Source organism: Rhopalosiphum padi, chromosome 3 (genome assembly GCF_020882245.1).
Source record: "Rhopalosiphum padi isolate XX-2018 chromosome 3, ASM2088224v1, whole genome shotgun sequence".
Classification (NCBI taxonomy): Eukaryota; Metazoa; Arthropoda; class Insecta; order Hemiptera; family Aphididae; genus Rhopalosiphum; species Rhopalosiphum padi.
Genome location: NC_083599.1, coordinates 32,857,688 through 32,882,060, shown reverse-complemented (window position 1 = coordinate 32,882,060; position 24,373 = coordinate 32,857,688). Strand labels below are relative to the sequence as shown.

The 24,373-nt window shown below is 25.5% G+C and overlaps 1 protein-coding gene across 1 annotated transcript in view; it reads left to right on the top strand.

Moving 5' to 3' along the window:
* Positions 1-24,373, top strand: part of LOC132927932 (nose resistant to fluoxetine protein 6-like) — a 60,103-nt gene that overhangs the window by 19,928 nt on the left and 15,802 nt on the right. The window contains exons 2-4 of the mRNA XM_060992498.1: positions 12,679-12,837; positions 16,000-16,226; positions 24,011-24,222. Of these exons, the coding sequence (XP_060848481.1) occupies positions 12,679-12,837; positions 16,000-16,226; positions 24,011-24,222 (598 nt within the window). The remainder of the gene's footprint in view (positions 1-12,678; positions 12,838-15,999; positions 16,227-24,010; positions 24,223-24,373) is intronic.

Sequence of the window (24,373 nt, the reverse complement as noted above, 5' to 3'; positions counted from 1 at the left end):
TGAGTCGGGCAACGCTGTGTATGATCAGCGATGGTATAATATATTTAATATAATGATTATTATATTAGCTATTCAGCTTCAGCTGGTCATAATATTTTCGTGCGAATATAGAAAAAATGTTTAAAGCTATTGAACAGCGTCAGTAATACATAATAATATATTGTTTTATGTAGTTTGGAGGAATTCGGAAAAAGTTTATGCACAAATGACAGTTTACGTATTTATGTATAGTTTATTTTTCGTAGCTTCAAAGGGCAACGAGTTCAAGGTTGGCCGGGCGTGTGAAAATAAACCATCGTCAGTTTAGAGATAACTCCACTGGCATGCAATTTAATAATAAAATATAATTTCGGTCGGTACAGATAATAATAATGACACATAAATGGAATAAACATTATGTGTGAATTCAAAGCAAATCCGATAAATTAATCTTTAACGTATAAAAAGATATTATTATACCTTCCAATTTGTAGTGTGTATGTTCAAGCACTGAGTACTTCTGTAGAATAGTAATTAGTAGGTATCTAATAGTAATTACTCATGACTTACACGTATCGTAGTTGTTTTAGATTTTAAAGAAGACTCAAATTATTAGCAAACAATATTTTAAAGATGAAGACATTTCATTTTCCAAAACGCGACATAAATTATTGTACAGATGTTTTAAAAACAAAACATGATTTTTAAATTTGAAATTTAGAAAAAAATATTTATATCGGATATTCAGATAGTATAACATGTTATTACTTATTTTACTCTTTCGACTACATAAATAGTGTTTTATATCAAAAATAGCACTAGAAGCCCTCATAAAAGGCATTATTATGCCATCTACCATCTACGTAAACACTTATTTTAACGAATAATCTATATAATTGTATTGGTATAATATACTTAACACATAACACAACTACAATGAACACGAGAGTACTGGACTACTATAGTACTATGGAAATAATTTGAATTTATATTAAAGTTAAAATTGTCTGTAATATTTCCCTTTTAAGAGGACGTCACATTCCGCGTCAGTTGTCTTCGTCTGAACAAACGTGCTACGTATGACATACCAAATTGTTGTAGAACCAATTAGTTGGTATTAAATTATAAATTATAAATTATAAATTTAATATTAGAGTGAGTTGACCTATTATTAAACTTAAAAATAATAACATTATCTGTATTTGTAAATCAGTTTTTTACGATATTTAAATTTTTTAACGAGCTATGAGTGTAAAATACTTATAATTCGTTTAAATATTTAACTATATAAGTAATATAACCAACAAGGCAACAAAGAACACAGATAATGTTGTTACCTTTAACTTAAATACAAGTATAACATCCTCTTAAAATGGAAACAACATTGATATACTAGTGTACTTCTTTAACCATAATTTATAATAATAATATTATATCGACCACTACGGTTGGATTCTCATTATGCCACGCGCATTTGACCTTATCGCTGCACACTCCTAAAGTCCTAACTGTTTATGGAATGGACTCGGTCATAGTTTTTAATTACGTAAATCGGTCAAAAATGTATCTGGTTTTTCTAACATTTTTTTTTCTGGTTTCCGATAAATTTATATCTTGAAAAATGTCGTATTTTTCTAAGAAAGTTATTTCGGCATTGGTGATGTCTTGCCAGTAATATAGGTACCAACAATCTACAATATAGTACATACCATATCATTTTTATATTAGTGAAAACCCTAACCGCCGAGCTGACCTCTATAGAGTTATAGCATTTTTTCTATCCTTTTTAGTCAATAAAAATAAAATATCTGACAATAAATAATATTCGAGAAGTGTAAATGAGTAAAAGGTAACACTACACAAAAAAAATCGGCTTCTCTATAAATTATAAAAATAAACCAGTCATCCCCTTTCTGCTTTCACCCCCACATACGTGGTAAGTTATTACTTGTTATGTAGTACGATGTACGACGCGTGGGTTTCAAAAATTCGTCCGATATTTCTCATAAGTTTGTAACGACGTCTGGTTTATACAACCATACAGACATTGCATCACAGATTCCCAACATCAAGGACACTGCAACGACGCTGTAGAAAAACACAGTTATTATAATATTAATCCTTATTTCTGACCGTTGAACTCAAATATAATAACACGATGAATCGCGATAGCTGTTTACTATACAGTTGTGCATAAACGTAAATTTGACGAAAATAAAATAAACTTAGTTAGGTACTTATATCTGTTATCGAAAACCTACGTGTCTGGTGTCTCTGGTCGTTATTGTGTAACTGCTATTATTTTAGTTATCGTGAATATTATATTATTATTGATCGCGGCGTATGTCTCGCGACTTGCACTAAAAACGAAAAATTAAACACTCTAAACAGTCTAAACGCTATTAAGCTAACGAAATGTATGGCCCGTGTGCCGTATCATCTCTCGGTCAATGCCAGCCTGCTTGAATTGTTCCAATAGTTGTTTTTCCTTAGACGATTATGTGTCATTCGATAAAGCACCGAAATTTAAATGTTTTATCTTTAATCTATTGGTCAGATTTTAAGATATATATTACAAATAATTTATAGTATTATCAATTTATCATTATCTGCCGACTGCCACTAATCTGTGGGAAAAAAATAAAAATAGGTACGAGTTTGATATGAGTACATAACCAATGACACAGGCCACGATTCAAATTAATTCGCTCATACGTGTATTATACGGTGTTTATTTATATATGTATACTAGTATACTTGAAAGTTGATAGACAAATGTCTATATACTTAAAATAGAACTTTTATTAATTTATTAGATATTAATAATTCGTCCCAAATTATAATTACAGTGCACCCAGAGAGGATTGAGTAAAGAGAAAATTTAAAACATTTAAATACCCAAGGTTTAGTTTCAGAAATTAATTTTCCATACGCAAAAAAAAATATAAAATAGGAAGGAATGAAGATTGTTTTTGAAAAATTAAAATTAAATTGTACGTGCTAACTACTTTTAAAACTGAGTTCAAAAATAAAAAACAATAAAAACATATAGCTACAAAAAATATTTGGATAAGTAACATAATATTGCCAATCATTATTACACCATAAGCTAGTACGTAATTAAATTAATTAAAGGTCAATTTTAGAAACTATAATATAATAATTATTTTTGTACTTGGTGTTTATAAATATGATGAGATTTTAAAGTTAAAATTATAATCTAAATAACTACTTTTAATTATATTTTTTTCCCAGATACCTATTTTGTATTTCTTTTTTCTAATTGCTTATGAATGTTTTTTTTTCTTAGCCATGGGATTTTGATTTTTAGTTATAATTATTAATTTTATAACATAGAACATAGGTAATATAAATATTCGAACTTAATAAATTGCAAGACGGCGTCAGTGGAGTACCTAAGTCCTAGACCTAAAATAGTATAGTTGTGGTATATTTATAGTACGAGGACGAACGTACAGTGACACGCTCTTATATTATGTATACAATATCAATTTATATTATATTATACAGATAATAGATAATATAGGGCGAGGCAAATTAATAAAAAAAAAATATATATTTAACTATGATAAATTAACGATATCATTAAAATTTAAATCGAACAATACCTGGATTGACGTAGATATTAATAGGACAAAACAGTCTTTGTATAAATATACATAATATATTACGCGACGAGTTCAGATATCAGTTGATAGTTTTGATATTATTTATTTCACTATGTTATGACCAGAAATTTTCAAATTTATTCAATAACCAATTAATAATAATTATTTGTTAATCAAGGCCTTCTTGAAAATAATTAAGGCAGATGATGCAATAAAATTATGTAAAAACTTACGAGTTATTCATGAATCATGAATATATGATGTACGAAAAAATACTCTTTATATAAAATTTTTTTATGAAAATTGACTAATATTCTCAAATATAACTTGGACAAAACGGCAATTTTTTTAAGTACCAAAATAAAAATAATTTTTTATTCATAATATCCATACAAACTTACTTTAAGTTTTAAAATAATTATAAAATAATCTATGATAAAAATATAACTATATCATTATTACTTATTATGGAAATATTTATCTACACGTATTGTAGTTGTAATATATCACTTAAATGTATGTGTAATTGTTTATAGAAAAATCATATATTCTACACGTGAATTGTATCCCTAAAGGTTTCAATTTTGAATATTTTAGTTTGGTGCGTGTTTCCGTATCTTTTTATCATAAAATAAAACAAAGTTACAACTTTTTGCACCATTTTATCATTTTGCCTAAAATGCAAAACAATTTATCAATAGTCAACTATTAAGTCTATAAACCATAGGATTTATTATGACTAATCTCTTCGACAAAACACTCAGATTTCAAAATTATTATAATTTAAATTTTCAACAACATCACGGTATTTTGATAATTGATAATCGGTTTTTCTTCGATACAAATCAAAATAAGTAATACCTATAAGTTACATGTTACAAAAATATAATAATATTATTTTCAATTAAAATGATTCATCAGAGATGATAATTAGATAATTAGTATTAAAGAAGGTATTTATAATTTTCAAGAAATTTTAAATATACCATTAACAATAATTTTTAAGTAAAAATATCCCAATTTGCGAATTATTGTGATGATATGTTTAATATATTCAATACCTGCAATTTATTTTTGTACGTAGTTCATAAATTGTTGATTGCGTTTACTATCTGTAGATTTTCTATATATAAGTGGTTTTCCCATTCACGGATTTTTCATGAATCGAATGGGACAAAACACGAATATGACCGGTAAAAATACATCTTATAAATAGTCTTGGTAATATAATTAGAATTTATTCTATGTGATTTTGTGTAACGTCTCTCCGCTGTGGCACATCTTCAACTATAAATTATAATAATGTATTACTCATCTGATGTTATTGACGCTTACAAGTGAAATTATTGGTGTGTGGCATATGCTGCCCCTGAACTTGTTTTTGGTTACTGTGACTGTTAAATATTTAATTATGGGTCTAGGTAAATTTTATTTCCATAAAGTTATATTTCCACAAATTATGTACGTCATTTTAGTTAAAATCAATTTTTATTTAATATAGGTACCTAATATAGAAAAATACTACCCAGTATATTTAAATTTTAAAGTACTACCTATAGAAAAATATATATTATTATTTTTTCGGTAAATAATTGTTACCTATATTCATTATAGAATTACAGCTGCATAATACAATTCCAGTATATTTATCGTTTACATTATAAAAAAAAAAAAATTGGGGTTTTTAACGTTCCGCATTTCACGTTGTGTTATCTCTTATCTCCAAACAAATACATTACACTTATGGCTATTTGCATCGTACGTCCTAATCATCCTATTTCCGAAAAGTGTTTTAAATATAAATGCTATGATTTCAAAACCTACAAAATCTTACAAGTAAGCCAAGTACGTTGACACCAAACACCTGATATTTTTAATTTTATAGTTAATAATGATGAAATTAAAATTATCGAATCATTAATAACTATGTTATTATAGTAGGGTAAAGCGAATAACTAGGTAAATAATCTTAATAACTTTTTTAATATTGAGGATTAAATATTATTACGTGAAGTTCTTTCAAGACAACAGTCATTACCGGCTTACCGCTATACATTGCTTATTTTAAAAATACATATTTTCAGATTGTATAATTAATATTTGGAAAAAAAATAATATTATTGAACAAATAAGTTGGTAGTGCTGCAATTCGTCAATGTAGGGATTATGATTTGATCACCCACCAGTTTACATTTTACATTCGTCAAAAAAAACGTTTTTCTTACAAATATAGAAATGTTAAAATAGTGGTTTCATCGTGTTTTTATGTAGTTAATTCATAAAAATCAATAATTTTACAAGTTCCAACTGCATGATTTTGTGATTCTGTCTCCATGACCTGATATTTAATTTTTTTATAAAAAAAATTCAGGACTTATATGACATAATATATGTTCTATGTACTTATAATTCATAATTGACAATAATATGAATCGACTATGCTATATTTCGGCTATATTAACATGCTAACACCACAGCGGACACAATTCGATTGGTCTGAATTGTTAACAATCGCGTTAACCTTGTGATACATTCAGTAAAGGTTTGGGTTCGTAATTAATCGATAACTTACGTCACTTATACAGTTATATAGTTATATTTTAATATAATATATTAATATTATTGCAAATTATGTTAAAAACTTGTCCATAAAAACACATTTCAAAAGCCTCATAAATCATAACATTATATACTATATAGCAATGCTATAGCAGTATAGCAACACTATGCTTAGAGATTAAAGGTAGGTACTTGTTTACATATTTTACTTCAGGATAAAAGTGATATTATATTTTTACCTCTAATAATTGACAATCACTCCCCAATCTTTTAATCATAAGTTATTTTGCGTTGCCTTTTACGATTTACTTTACTCCGAAAGATATATGAAAACGATAAGTGATATTGACAATTTTTAAACAAGTTAGGTTAGGACTTACTACTTAGTTTAACTAAAAATACTTGTTTTGTTTTGTGCGTAATTTAGAATATTTATGACTTAAATATCCTCAGATAAATTTTGATTTGAAGTATATTTTTAAGATAGAGTTAATTATGTTAGATAGGTATACCATATACAATAATGTCAATATACTTACAATTTGACAATCTGTACCTTAGCAGTTAGCTCTCAATATTAATACGTGATTGTATAAATATGATATATTATATGTGGCATAAATGCAAATAGTAAATCATATCGCATGATATTTTACATTATAATAAAAATATTATAACAATCATAAGTTACAGTGATTGTCTAGAAACGTAAAGCAAAAATGTTTAATATTACTCTTAAATTTTTACTGCGTTTAATTATTAATTATTATTAAATAAATTATTATTATTATTATTATTATTAACAATTTAAATAGCTTACCTATATACCAATAAACCTAGTAGATATAAGGATTTTATAAATTACCTACAGAGCTACAGCATACTGTAGCATATCTTATATCTATTCATTCTTGCACTATTTTATATTTACTTATATAAAATGGTAGAACATGTATAAATTTTATTTATTTTTTAATCTCGTTTAATGATGTTTCATAAATATCTGGGTAGAATTAAAATTGAATAATATCAATAAGTGTAATATAATATACTGGAGTAACTGAACTATGAGATTAACTATAATTTTTTAACAGATAGCAATTACCTATATGTTTGTCACAATTTTAATAATTATTATTTGGTTATATTGTGTAATACCCATATTATATGTAATATAATATATACACATATTTTATGAATTTCAAGTTTTTTTTATTTAATTAAATGCCCAAATTATTTAAAATTTAAAAGTAGTTATAGACTATATTTATTACGTATTGGTTAATCATTATTATTTTATTTATAATTTTATAGCACTAAAAAAATATTAAAATATTATAACTAATAACTAATAAGTAATAAGTAATATTATGTGCAATCACCAAACGTGGTTTCAACGCGCGTTTCCAGTCTTGTAAAATACTCATTTAAATAAGTGGGTATTTAAAAAAAATATTTGAATACTTTTTTTTATTCAATTATTATTTTAAATATACTTTTTGAAAAACTTATATTCAAATTTAAACCTTATTTCACACACAATGAATTGCGATTGCTCACTATGTTGGCAATTTAAAATGTGATATAAATCGATGTGTACATTTGTTTAAATTTAAATTCGATTAATTTCTTGAAAACATTCGCTACGTGTAAAAACACCAAGATATTTTTTTCTGAACCCAAAAAACAAATTTCTCTAGTCAATTGATTTACATAATATTAATATTATAAATAGCATTGCTATTTATTGTACTATAAATAAATTACATATTATATATTTGTACAGTATTAATATATTAAATTACATACATTAACTTCCAATCATGCCAATGTTGTTATACTTTTTCGAGTATTCAAAATTTCAAATACGTGTTATATGGGAATTATACTCCGAATACGAAGTAAATGTATTCATTTCAAGACTGCGAGCTGTGCTCTGAATCATTTTTTGGATGTTACTAACCAATAACGATTAACGATAGTCCATTATTATTCATTGTATACATATTTAAAATGTAATATCTCGCATACCAATACGAGTAAACGTATTTTCTGTACCATATTTTTTATAATGATTAATAGGTACAATAAATAGATGGAAATATAAAATATAAATAATTGTTATTAATTTCTGTACTTTTAGCCGAGGATGGATCGATGGCGTGTTCTGTATAATACTGTATATTATTATATTTGGCATAGACACACATCGCGATCGCCTTAGAACATAAAATTATTATAATGTTATTCTAAAACTGTTATTATTGTGAATATGTCGCAATGAGTAATGACTAACGAGTAACGAGTAATAACATACTGCAATAGATTACAATGGTTTAATACTAAATTAAATATAACAATGCTGATAACGGTAATTAATTCCATGAGTAAAAACCTATAAACGTCATTAGTCATCATCTAGAATATAATTATAACTATAATAACTATAAATATTTGTCCGTGGTAATGTGTGTCCCCATCGACGCCGACGTACGACATGTTCATTCTCAAATATCCTACTTACAGTAGCGTTGTAAATTAAATTATTTACGTTTAAACATTTCTTCAATTCAAATAATTATCGTCGTATATTCGAATGCGCAGAAATCTGAAATATTTTAACCAGTTTAACCCATGTATAAATTTATTATTATTATAAATACGTCTTTATCCTATGGTCTATGACCTATGTATATTTTGTAAATATTTATATACAATATTAAATCAATATTTTTATTGTTATTGTTAATAACAATAACAATAAATATTTATTAATTAAATTGCTTCATGAATTCATGATCATGAACCAAACACTACTGTATACAATAAATTAAAATAATCACGAACACTGAAATACGTCATGTTTAGTTCTTAGGTACTTATGTAAAACGTAAAATCAGTATTACAATATTTTACTAATAAAAACGGTATAATCATTGTTTGTTGCTTTTATATGACGATTGTTTCCCATTAAAAAGCTTTGGTATGTACGTAATATCTATTAGATGGTTGTAAATCGTGATTAACTTGTATTTTTTTTTAATCTTGGAGATGTCCTATGTATAAGACACCTACTAATTTATGCATTTAGTCTTTACTGTAATAAGTATTAAGTAAATATACGCCGTTATTTATAATACAATAAATACGCAATCGATAAATTATAATAATAATTATTATTATTATATAGGCTTATATATTATTAATAAACATATATAGTATATACGTATATGGTTCTATGTTCCGTACTTGAACTTGATAAATGATAATATATTGATATTAATATAACAATGTACGTATTATAATATAATATGAAAATAATGTGGTGAATGGGTGATAATGTGATATAATTAACTTTTAGATGTATTAGCCATTATAGAGGTATACGTCAAAATAAGAATCTTTTGGTTGAATTTGAAATAAAGTTTCATTTAATTATTAGCTACTTTATCTTATATTAATTTCAGTTTTGCTTAAAAACAATCGTATTTATACTAAACGTTTTAGTGTTATAAAAAATAATTCATCCACAAAATTATACAGCATAAAATTATACACTGTACACTGTACAGTATACTAAATTAATTTTGGAAGTGTATTTTTAAGGTAATATAAACGTTTTTAGAATAATAACCGATTAGCCACAAAAATACATTCAGCATAGTTGTTACATTACCTAGGTATATGGTCTTAAGGGTTTTTTTTTATCTAAAAGACTCTCAAGCTCCAAGTGGGTAACTGAGGTACTTAGACCTTTAGATCATATACTAGTATATACTAGTATATGATCTAAGCTTAGACCCCTAAAAGTTATTCATAGCTATCTCAAGATAAATTCATCTTTGAAATTATATAATATCGATTCAAAATTAATAAATAATAATATAAAAGTTTAAAAACTAAAAAGACGTCCCTACATAGAGAGGAAAGGAAGTAATACCTATGCGTTATACAACTACCCCATCGGTTTCATGATTAAAATAAGAAATAAAAGACGATTGCATATGTTATATTATTATATTAAGGTAGGAGGATCAGTTGTTTTTTCGACATTTTTTAGTCTGGGAAAAGATATAGTATTTGCCTTGTTTTAGAGAGTTTTAAATTCATTGAATATTAAAATATTTTTATTTTTTTTAATCGTTACAAAGTATAAGTGTATGACATATTATATTTTAGTTTGTATTTTATTTTCTGTGTGCATTTTATATTTTTATGTAATTACTAATTAGTAATTAATTATGAAATATTTATAATGTAATAAGTAGCCAGGTAGGTACTCTTAAAGTTTTTCTTATTACAATAATAATAATAATATGAAATATGGATAGTATTAACTTGATATATTTTCATTAATTTAGACTTCTACAAAAATGCAAGCCCTACTATATTATCCTCTATACTAGTCTATACTAGAATGCTTACATATTAATATATTATATACAATTATTATTGGTAAATTATTTGAAGGGTGGAATGGTATCATTTCCTCTATCCTCCCACGCTATATTTTTAGACACAAGTAAAAAATATTCTCACTAATAATATAATTTATTATACATTTTTAACCCTTAAATAGAAAAAGGGTTAAATATTCTCTATTTTATACATTATAATATAAGACATTTTTATACGTACAATTATTGTCATAGCTCATATGGGTATAATGTATATAGATACAGCAGATATAAAGACTTGGATTGTTTAATTTCCATACGTTTCAATAACAAAACGAGTGTTTTATTTTGAATAAATTTTGTATAAATATTTTAGTGTTTGTAAATAAATAAATATTGGCAATAAATAACAAACTATCGATAAATAATTTTATTTTATTAAAATTAATAAACCTTGGCCCGATTAATTCTTAAAATATGAATATTTAATGATATTATTACAATTTGTTTTCAGAAAATTTATTATTTATAAGCATTATTATTATTATTATTGAAACTAATGCATTCAAAACGTGTTTATTACATTTTTTATGCACGATTTTTTAAATATTTTGTGCATTTACTGTCCATCGTTATTAATAAATTGTATTTAAGTATTATATGTTCCTTTTATTCGTATATGTCATATTATGTAAAAGTAATAATTAATAAGTATAATAATCATAATATTCATAACCATGAAAAGTGCTAATAACAGGTTAATGAACATTTAATCATATTCAGTATTTGAGTTCATCTTGACTGCGACAGTGATGTAACAGATTTCATAACGATTTTCAAGTTCAATATGCTCGTCCTTACGCCACTGCATTCGTCGCGTTTAATATACTATGTAACGTAACATTTTGAATGGTTATTATTGTTATTAAATATTATTAACACGTAATATTAAACATAGCTGTGCTTGCAGTCATTGGGTATTAAACAAACAATATTGTATTCTGTACTTTAGGTTCAAAGTACAAATATTTAAATTTTCACTATTGAGACATACCAAAAAAGTCTTAAGTTTTTGATTCTGGCACTATAAAGAATAAAATATTTCATGAAAAAAAGCTAATGTAGAAATATAATAGGTACAACTAGTTTGGAACCTCCGCTTTGGAAACGAAACAAGTCTAAAAATATAGTTCATTATTACCGAGTATGTTACTGTATTTTGAGTTTTGACAAGAATTTGTTGCAGAATAATATGAAATATGAATTAAACATATTATATTGTTTTTAATTTCAAGCTAATTAAAATGTTGTGTAGTTTCTGTATTATACAAGGAAAAATGGAATTGTAAATTGTATAAATAATAATAAAATTGTATCAATAATAAGTCACTTAACGGTTTAACTCATATTATGTACAAGGTACAACTTGTATTTTCTATTCCTAGCCAAAAACTAAATCAAAATATGTTGAACGTATTATATTGTGTGCACGTGTGCTGTGCGAGCTTAGGCCTTAGCTAAACCACAAAAATAGAACAAATGGTGTAATAAATGAATGATGTATATGATATCTCCGTAGAAAAGAATATTAAAGTTCTATTTTTTTTTGTCAATGAAATACGAGTATATAATATATACCAACTTGTTTATACGTTTTTTTAAAAATTAATTGATAATCTATTAACAAATTCTCAGAGATATTAAATCTAATAAATCTAAACTTTCACAGTATTTCTATTACTCGTATTAATTTATTTTGTACATACGTAATAACGACCGTTTTAAAAAATAATCGTAGTCCGTTTTAAAAAAAATATTAAATTATACAGGTTGTTCTTAAACTTGATACTAAAAATCGATTATTTTGATATGTGGGTACAATTCGTTAGTTATAATTTTTACAAATAAACCACGATATCTAACTTATCGTATAGTACTAACTTTATACTACGGCTATATAAATAAATATAGAAAAATCCTCATTATTATATATATCTACTTTAACTAAATATTTCAAACTATCTAGTTAAGTTACTGTTAATATTATTAATAAATTTATATATTACTATAAACCTATGAATACATTTTAATTTTGCTCATCATGTGTGTTTTAGATAATAAAAAAAACGAAATATTGTTGTCTAACACGATTCAAGGGTTGTTTTTTGCAAGTCCACCAATGGCTGTGTTAAGCAGTTCGAACGAACTATGCAAAAACCACAGTCAGATATACTTAAGAGAATTAGAAAAATTAACAATATGGGCACTAAGAAGTAAGTTAAATTATTATTTATTATTATTACAATAAAAAATTGTTTGCCGGTTGCTGGATGAAAGTTTTTGAAATTATTATGAAATGTATTAGGTTGTATAATTATATAGGTATTAGGTTGTATAATTATATAGGTAATATATTGATATAATAATTATTATCCTATAACTATTTATTGTACGATTGCAGGAACTCTATAATGGGTGTTCGAAAAATAGCTTTGAAACGCCTAAGTACGTCATATTTATGCATTGTGCGTGAACATAATAATAATTCGAATTTTGGGTTTATTTTATGATTATAATTTATAATATTATGTGTCATGTGATATGTTCGGACATCCTATACATAACCGTTATAATATTTTAATAAGTATTAATGGGACTATTGAAATTATTTAAATGTTATTTTGTTAATTAATTCATTGATACAGCATTACACCGAGGCTTAAGTAACAATATAATTTTCTATTGTAAATTCAGATATTGTTTTAAATATATTGATCACTATAGCTTTGATTAACATAGGTTAGTAGTGAGTAGGTACCTCTTAGTAGGTAACTCTTGAATATGAATATTTTAAATTAAATTTTCGGTTTTTTCTTCAATAATTCGAGAGCGTGTTGAAAGTTTAAGTATGTTTAGACGAGACAATATTTCCTACGCAGCAGCCCCTATTTTAGTATTCAACATGTACATAATATATAATATGTAAATACCTATAAAAATAAAGAATATTAAAATGTATCAAGTATTAAACAAAAAAAAATCACATTAAGAAAATAAACAATTAATAAAGTAATATTATTATATTATGTACCTAAACTAACCTTTTTATATTAATATATTAATTATATAATCAAATTACGATGATTATTTTCTTAAAATATTGAATATAATATTTTTCATGGCACGCTTGAAAAAAAAAGTAATTTTTGGGCACGTAGTGTTCAAATAATTTGCCACCTCTGCTATAACCGAGTATAATCATAGACCTTACACTAAACAGTATTATAATCCATTTACTTTTGTTCAAATGTTTTTATTATTTCTGTTCGCACGTTGACGAATGATTAAAAAGTCAAAATATTTTGCACACGCTACTATACATTAATTGATAACTGTTATTTTTCAATAGTAATAAATACAAAATATTATTAAAATCATATAACTATTTTTGAATTTATTTCAATAGGTACCTACTCTATTTTAGATGAATGAATCGTGCATATAAAACAACTTATTTACAATAACATTGCAAAATATTCATTACTTATTAGGTGTTAATTACATTTATTATGAAATATAGTACCTATACACAATTTTTAAATACTCATTTAATTAATTTAATTTAAATATTTTTAAACATAATTTGTTTTTAATTAATAGGTACAAACATTTTTATTTAGCACATTTTTTTAATGATATAATAAGTGCATAAAATATAAATGCATGCATATTTTGATATTCCTTTTAGGTAACGTCAAGCCGTTGTTGTAATAATGTTGCAAGTACAAATTATTTTAATACAGACAGTCAGGTAGGTAACTAAAATCTGTATAAGCTATATCCTGGTACTTTTTTTATTATATCGGATGGAATTTGCAACACAACTCGGTATTAGAGTGTGTCAACATGCATTTTATACTGTAGTTTTTTTCAAGTTCGACCTATTATACTGCATTACTACGCAATATTCCGTGTACACCTGTGTATATATTATACATATGTACTTTATGTAGGTACCTATATAGTTCCACCTGTTCCGAGCTAGCTGGTAACTATATTAAAATTCAATAGACGCCATTAAGTGATATAGCATGTGCCTATACGTATACTGCATATACAATTCTTAAAAAACCTTCACGCTTTCTGAGTGTTTTGCAAATTATGTTTAATATGAAAAGTACATTTCATAGTGACATAATTTCAATATTTATTATAGCAAAACAACGACCAACCCAATAGTAATACAAAACATTTTTATATTTATTCATAAAACCGATTGCTTCGTTCACAGATTTAACCAAATTGTTCATATTACAATGCATGTACGAGTATTGAATTATAAGATATATCATTAATCATTTTACAAAATTACACTTAATATATGATGTACCACCACTACCATGGTAAAATAAAATTACCATATTATTAAACACTTAACAAAAAATTGTTATAATAATCTATGAACAAAGTATCCATTAAACACTTGTGAATTGTGATATAAACAAAAAAATTAAAAATTATACAACAATCGTCTCAAGTTTTGAATCTCATACCTTATATATCTTATTAATATAATAAGACATAATTACTATATTTGTAACGTACAATTTTTCTATTGAAGTGAATGAAGTGAATAAAAAAAGTATATCCCTGAGCAATTACGAATATAATAATGATAATAAATTAATAAATATTTATACAATATTATTTTAAAATAATTTAATACATTCTATTCTTATCGAAGACGTTAAAATGTCAAACGATAATTCCTGACCTATTATTGCACATTCAAAAGTCATTACTCATTAGTAATTCGAATTAAAAAGAAACGAATTTAAATACGACATATTATTGATATATTTTGGTATTCAATGATACGGACAATTATTTTTTTTTCATTTTTCAATATAAAAAAGTAGTAAAATTCTACGTTTAATTATATAAAAAATTAGTTGGTATACAACTATACAAGTCAAGCAGAGTAGCCGATGTTGAGAAGATTGTCTATGACACATTGGTACAAGAACGTCCAGAACTAATACGTACTATTCCTGCTTGAATTCTTAGTATTTATTATTTTACACCATTTTTATATGTCTTATTTTGTTCACTAATTTATTGGCCTAATATCTCTGTTCGTTTTTAAAGTAGATTATGATCATATTTATAAATTATTATTTATAAAATGTGTATACTTAAACATGTCACTTGGCACCACGAACCAATTTCGTCCATAAGGAATTTCGATCATTGTAAAACTATAGTTCTGCGTCCCTGAAATTCGGCACTGTTTAAGATTGTTCCGATTTGTTCCCAAATACATAGCTTACGTTGAGTGACTAAAATATTTAAATACTCGTTGCTATATTTATCATGTATCTACCAGTGTTTGACTATAAATGAGTGCGAGAGTTAATATCTGTTTTTGATTGCAGTGTACGATTCTTCGGCAAAAATACCATCGGGCATTCTAAACGGAAATGTAAACCAGTTTGGAGACTTTGATCAGTGTTTGAAAGTAAACGATGAAAACTTGGGAATTAAGGGGCAGTATTGTTTAACGTACGTGGAAATGACATTACCATCAAATGCGAACGAAAAATTAAGATACATAGTTGATCTTATGCATTCGCATTCAGCTTTTCGTAGTCGGTTAGAAGACGTAAGTATAAATTATTATGTATTTAAAATTTATAAATATATAAGAACATGTTATGTGATGTGTTTTGTATATACAAAATATACTTGATTTTTACAATAGTTAATAATAAATTTAAATAAAAATTTAAAATACATTACCAATAGGTCACAACGGTATAATATTTTGTTATTCTTTAATAATATGTACCCATTCGAATGTAATATTGAATAAGAGTAATAATTGTAGGTTATTTAATATATGTTTAATACATAGGTAATTTAGGTAATTACTTAAACAGTTATACATACTTTAATACAAATAATATTATATAGGTATATACTTATAAAAAAATAATTTTTAGATGTACTCTATTTAAAGATAGAATGTTACACATAATCTTTCAATTACTATTGTAGTATTCGAGCCATCTTAATATATTTTCTGTTTAATATTCGTGTACGAGTACCTATTAGGTACTTATATACGTATCGTATTCATGACTTACGCAAGTGTTAGGTATTACAGTCGACTTGAAAGTCATGCAATAATTAATAATATACTCGGTATTATTGTTTTATTTTTTATTAATATTACGTTAACGTATTATTAATCGAATTCTTTGCTCATATAGTTAAATGGAATTTCACATACGTTTACATACTTATATTTAGTAAAGGACTTCATCGAAGGATAATTAAAAATATGTATGTTACAACTTTATAAAATTCACCGCATCTCTCGGTTGGCCAGGTACTTATTTAAATAGGAAATAATAATACCATAAAACGGATGTTATTTAAATTATATTTTGATACGAGTAATTTAACTTATCTAACAATGGAGTTTTTAAATCATCAAACCTACTAATATATATTAAGACGTTATATTAAAAAACAGATTTTACACAAAAAATTGTTGTTAGATGAAATATACTACGATATTATAAAGAAAAGAAAATATAAGAAAACGTAGATTGATGATTCTATCTACTGGTGAACATTTAGAATAGTTAGTGTAGACATGTAGCATCTATATAAATGCTTGTATTAAAATATTTATTTTAGTATCATGTACCTAGACCTACATGGTATGTCGAATCCCTACATGCACTTATATAGTTATATCGTGCATTTGTGCATTACAAATAAAAAAAATATGCAAATTACATTTTTTAATACATTTATAGATATTATTTAACAAAAAACAAAAGAAGTAAGAAATATTTTAAATTTTATTTAAAAATTTGAACAATATTATCATTTATCACCTATATTGAGTATAATATAAGCCACTAGTCAAGTTTTATTTTCTATCGTTTTTCTTTTATTGATGATATATTTTTGGGAGCAATTTTTTTTTTTTCAATTGAGAGTCGAGGATTAGCCAAAATACCACCTATATAGTTATTGCCTCTGGATTTTAAAATATAATTGATAATATAACAAAACTTCGGGAATAAACACTTATGAGTGATTATTAGATTTCAATAAACGGAAAGTTTATATAGAGCATACAAGTATAACAACTATAAAAATATGGAAACGTGATTTACCGCTATTTTTTTTTTGTTTACTACCGTTTCTACAAGTAGTGCAAGTAGTGCAATTGCAAACGGTTTATGGTTACTAGTGACTACAGTTTACTACTGTCTACTGTAAACAATAAATACGTAATATTATAATGCCATAAATATTATACTCATGCACACGAGCATAGTTTAGCGTGTCAAGTATACGGATCAAATAATATTCGTAATATGGTAATACTAGGTAGATAGGTTCGTATATACTATATACTATATAGTATATAGTATGTCTACGTAATTGAATGTAAACGTGTGGAGTATCGAACAATTCAAGATTGACGAACGACCGTGAAAAAAAAATCGAAAAGAAAATAATGTCATCGGTGGTGGTATAAATGTTTTAATAATATGTTACAGATTACAGTAGGTATAATTAATATCATATCCCGAAGTTAAATAATTATTATGGGAAGTCAATGTGACAATGTACCATGAATGACAAATGTCAAACCAGTTAATATAATTGTGTCGATATTATCCATATAACTATAGGCTATATATAATATATATTGAGAATCATGATTTATTTCAAATCCTGATATTATTTTTTTGAGATATTATTGAATGGAAAATAAATACCTAACTTGGCGTGTTGTTTACAAAGGTGAACAAATTATTATCATAAGGGTCAGTGGCATACTGGCATACCTACACAACAGAGTTTTCCAATGATGATCGATATCATTGATCTAATTAGACGAATGACATTGATCTAATTTTATGATTTAAAAATATTAAACTTAGAGTATTATTTATTTATATTTATTTTTCTACCCGTGTATATAACTCTTGTCTTTTAGTACAAATATAATATTATAAAATATAATAATTCCTATACATATTTTTTTCTATTTTAAATATTATATTTCATAATCCGTAAATTAAATGTTTGTAATTAGTGAAAAAAAAGTGTCTTGAATATTTGAATAAGTGATTATTTAGGTGTTAAAACTTAAAATCAAGAATTTTATAAATTTTTAACTACAAATAATTTAAAAATGTTCATGATTTTTATAAAAACTTTAACTTTAAACACTTATAAAAAAAATGTTGTTTATGTATTTTCAATAATTTTTAATATTTCCCACTTTGAACAATTTATATTTACTTACCTTGTTTAAACTTTCAACCTCTTTTAATGAAAAACACAATTCTTATCATACACCAATCGAAAAAAAAATTAAAGGGTTAGAATATTTTAAATATCTATAAATAAGACAAAAGAGCCTATAAAAATAAAAAAAGTATGTAATATTTTTTAAAATGTATATCATACTAATTACTAATATTATGAATATTTCAATTTTCAAGTTTTTATAGTTAAGAATTACAATAAAAAAAAACAAAATTTATTTTGCCACAAACTTAGTTTTCTTAAAAATTTCTGTTTTTTTTTTTTTGTTTTTCCTGATTATTTTGAAAAGTTTTGGGAACCCGCTCAGTATCTATAATTAGACGTGATCAACTGAATGTCAATGCCCTACAGCCAACTTATTTAAAGAACAAAAAAAAAATCACCTAACAAGGATCGTTAAACTGTTTTTTGCTCATATTGTATTCCTCTTTAATTTATACCAATCTGTCATTTATTTATTTAATTTACACATTATGATATTCCATTACACTAGTACTATAGACTATAGTAGTCACAGGTACCCCAGGTAAGATGGTAGAAATTTTTTATAATGAGGTAAAAATCTTAAAATTTAATTTTTTTATTCAACTTTATTAATTATATACATATATATATATATTATATATATTATATATAATGTATACAAATCTGTACAATTAATATGAGTACACATTTAAAATATTATTAAAAAAAACTTAGGGAGCCAGTTCAGTACTATTGACTATTCTGAGCGCTTCTGAACTCCTGCAGCTTGGCGACGAGCCTAAGTATTAAAGTATGCATTAGCCATCTATATACTCGTACTTAATGTCCTTATCATAATAACTACTATACGTGTAGAGAAGTTTGGCTGACAAATAAAATTTAGATTTCAAAATAAAAAAAGTATTTGATTACTGTGAATAATTGCTTTTCATTTTAACCTGTCGTGAATTTTGTTTGTTTTTTCAAGTCTATAATCTAATTTCAGAATCTTAGACGCAAAAAACGAGAATAGAGCTTAAATCGCTAAAATATCAACAAAAAAAATCAGTGTTTTTGAATGTGTGGTACTAGCGGAACGTACGTCATTTATAGTACAAATAAAAAAAATATTTAGTATTTAAAAAATGTTTGTAATTAAATTTTTTTCAGTGAAACATTTTATGAATAATATATTTTTTCTTTAAATATTTACAATAAATATAAATATAGTAAATTATTAATGTACCTACTTATTATAATACTCTTCATTTTCTCTTATATTATTTCTTAAAATTTGTATTTTATTTTTATGTCAGTTAAGTGTAGGTACCAATAAATTATTTAGAATCATATAGGAATCATTAATTTGTATACCTATGCATCTATTTATTTCTGCTCTATAACCAGCTACACTATATAATAGAAGGAAAACGACTAAATATTTTACATGAAATATTTCACTTATAAACACTCATAAATAATACACGTGTAATGCGTATTCAGGTGAAAAAGTTTCCAGTTACATGAAATTTAATAATAATAAAAAAAATGCTCATATTTATAAAATAATGTTTAATCCAATATATATAAATACAGTCATTAATAATTAAAATAAATACATTTATTATTTTCCATAAATTAAAATTGATTAAAATTATAAGTAGATGATTTTTTAAAAAACTTAAAGCTATTTATTCGACTTTTTTCTGTGTTAAGGGTGATAGCAGAGACGAAATCCTACTATTGAACTTTATAATAGGTATTTAATCGGGACGTAACACGTGTGTACCGTACTACCGCGTGTAACAGCCGTGGTAAATAGATTTGTGTAAGTTATTTTAACATTTTAATTGTTTTACCCATTTAACCTATTTTATTGATATTTTGTGGATCGCGCGTAGTATCATAATATTATTTCATTCACATATTATAGTACTTAATACTTATCAGCTACCATAGTACCATATCAAAGGTAAAATACGTCACTTGGTAGTCTGTAGTCACTATAATGTAGTGTATAGTACTATAGTTCATAGTGTACAGACATTTACGACCAAGCCACCTATTTATTTTGGAGATATTTACGGTATTGTGCCTATTTTATTTATTCATCGCTTGTTTTTCTATTTATTTTCTACGTATTTACAACGTTTCTGATGTCCGTAGTGTGTGCTCGATCTGAACGTGCCTAATACCTATGTAGTATATACATTATATTATTATAATATGATAATATCTAATAACTAATGTATTCTATATGTTTGGGCAATATATCACTTTAATGCGTTTTAGTGTTTAGACTCATATAATTACGTAGTGGATGTGTACGCGACGTGTGCAGCGTGCGTTTAGCGTTATATAGATACCCGGAAGTCGAATGCTTATGGTTGTGTACTTAAATTGTTTTGTACAAATGCCGTTTGTCCACGCGGAACGCATTATTTTACTGTAAGAAAAATATTGTTTATCTTGATACGATTGTGTAATATATATATCAAACTATAGTAACACTTGCCATCATAAAATAAAATATAGTATGATATTAGAAAAAGTAACGTAGGTACCAGCTTCTGTCATCGTATACTGAAATGGCCAATAATAGATGTTTATCGAGAATAATTGAATATTTAAAAAATAATGAAATAATAACGATATGATATATAGCTTTGTTTGTCTATACGGTTGTTTCGTCAGTCACGTTTTTAAAGATAAAAATCTTATACGACAACCGTCATGTTTTATTATTATAATAACAATATTATTTATGCTAATAAGTACATCTGTTTTTTTAATTGGTATGGCAAATACGTACTACCTGTATGATTTAAATGGTTAAATCAATATTTTTTAACGATTCTTGATAATAATATAAATTATAATACAGTCAAAATAAATGATTGTCATTTATCGACGACCAATCGTACTAATTTAACGGCGTCGTGTACTATATTATAAACGAGTGACGGCCGTCTTACAGGAACTACCAACTGGAGTAACTATATAGGGACTTTACCAATATAGTATATTGTATGGAAACGGCAGAAAGTGAGCTATTTCAGTCACGTTTGACGTGTACTCGTACAACACAAGCCGAAGTCGACCAGGGCTACAATGTTACATAATATATTGCTCCCGACAAAATTAATTTTTTGACATAAACGTGTAAATAAATATGACTATGGCTATAAAAGAAAAACAGTTTTTATATACTGTTTATTTAATAATATTCTTGAAAAAAAACAAATAAATAATATCCATGTCTTATACATACGTAATTTAAATGAAAATTAATTTTGTTTTATAACTTGCGTAAAGAAGACCAAACGAATAGTTAGACAGAAATTCTCAAAACCTAATCTTTCTTTTTTATTGTATATTAAATATTTTATTTATATGAACCAGCATACTAATTGGTTTAAGCTTCAAGTTGATAAACAAAAATTAATAAATTATGTATCTATTATATTATATATAAATGTATCTTGAGTTTGAGTTCTGCTTTCCTGGATTAATTATAATATATGTTTTGCATGGTGCAAAAAAAACAGATAAAAATAAAAATGTTCAGAGAAAATATTTACCTACCTAATAGACCTTTTGCAATTAAAATGCGTCACAAGCGACAATCTATATTTATGTTGATGTATTTTTATTTTTATAATTTAGAAATTCGACTATAAGAAACCTTCAGAAACGCTGAGTAATAAAAAGTTAGGTACCTAATCAGAAATTCATTATATATTTTATGATCTCGTCTAAACAAAATTTACTCTATCAAGGAATAGTAATTAATTTTAGATTTTTTGAGGTCAAGCAATGCGTATATTATTCGAAAAAGTTCTTATTGTAGTAGCTCAACAATGGGTTTATATATTATATATAATGATAACATTTTTAGTCAAATAGCCATTCGTCACTGTCATTTCCTATAATTTAACTAGGTACCTACCTGTGATTCGAATTCTCATAAAAGTCCTGCTTAAAAATTAAAGTAACTTCAAGGCAATTTAAACCAATTACATGTTTTCCAGTATCCGGTCTTAAATAGGGAAATAATTATTAATTTTTCACGCGTCGAATGACGAACATACAGTAAATGAGAAAGGCGTATAGGTGGGTAATTTTTATTTTAACTACATAGGTAATATATTATTAGAATTAGGATGTTTATGACCTTAAAAACTAAAAAAACACGCAAATATGCCCAAATATTTTAAAATATGCCCTAACATTATATTTTTATAATAGATTAATAAAATAAAGTAGAAATACGTGGTTAGGTTAATCTAATAAATAAAAAATATTAGGTATAGGTACATAATTTTGTTGAAAAACCCTTATAATAATTTAAGAATGATGGCAAAAGCATGATACATAATGTATAAAATATTGAAATTTATTGATAGTATAAGGTAATATTTAAAAAAAAAAAATAGAAAATGTTGTTAAACATCAAAAAATTCGTTGATACCTAAAAAAAGTAAAAATATGAAAAATAAAATGTGACGCTTCTGCGTCTTACCAAACTGATTTATAAATTAGTCTATAATAGGTATGTATAATATGTAAAAGTCATAAACATCTTAAAATCCCGTATACATTTTATAATCTAGTATAGTTTAGTTGTGTGTAGGAAGCATTTTTTAAATACAATTCTTGTTATTTTATAGAAGGCTCTCCTTCAACAACCCATATTAATCGATTTTTTTCTTAATTGTTACATTAATTTTTTATTATTACAAATAATACAAATTATAAACATATAGATAAATATTATGTGAGAATTAAGGTAGAATGGAATGATGGTAAGAAGATTGAAGATTTAATCAATATAATGACACCGTTTAAATATAAATTATAATCAATTTAAGGGTATAATATATGTATAAGACATAGGTATGTACTCTGAAAATTATGTATTATATGAGTCACACATTTCTCATCACTTCTAGTTTTTGCCTTTCGATGCTCTGTTAATAAGCGGTATGCAAATATACATAACGATATTGTGATGTAACTAAGTATACTTGCCTCAGTCTTCATATACCAATGATATATTTATCATTAATACATAAATTATTTTAATTTTTTAATCTACTGAGACATAAATTTGTCTTTCAGCCCGGCCATCGTGTCCCGAGGTTTTCCACCATGAACTGGGCAGTTTGCACGCCTGCCAGCTGTTCTCCAGCTGACATCGAACAAGAAATGTACTTGTTGCTGTCAAAGTACGTCGATACAACTGAAATAAAGTTGCGTCTTAAAGTTGATCCGGACATGTGTCAGACGTTTAGACCATCTATCGTGCCGACGACGGGTTCGTTGATCGCAATGTAAGTTCAAAAGACGAAAACACCTTGTGAATTTTTCGTATTATATTTTCAATACATTTTAGACTAGTATTCATTTTATAATGAAGTTTATACATTCTATAATATTCTATTGTTATATTGTATCAAACCGAATTTGCTTATTATCTTTCTT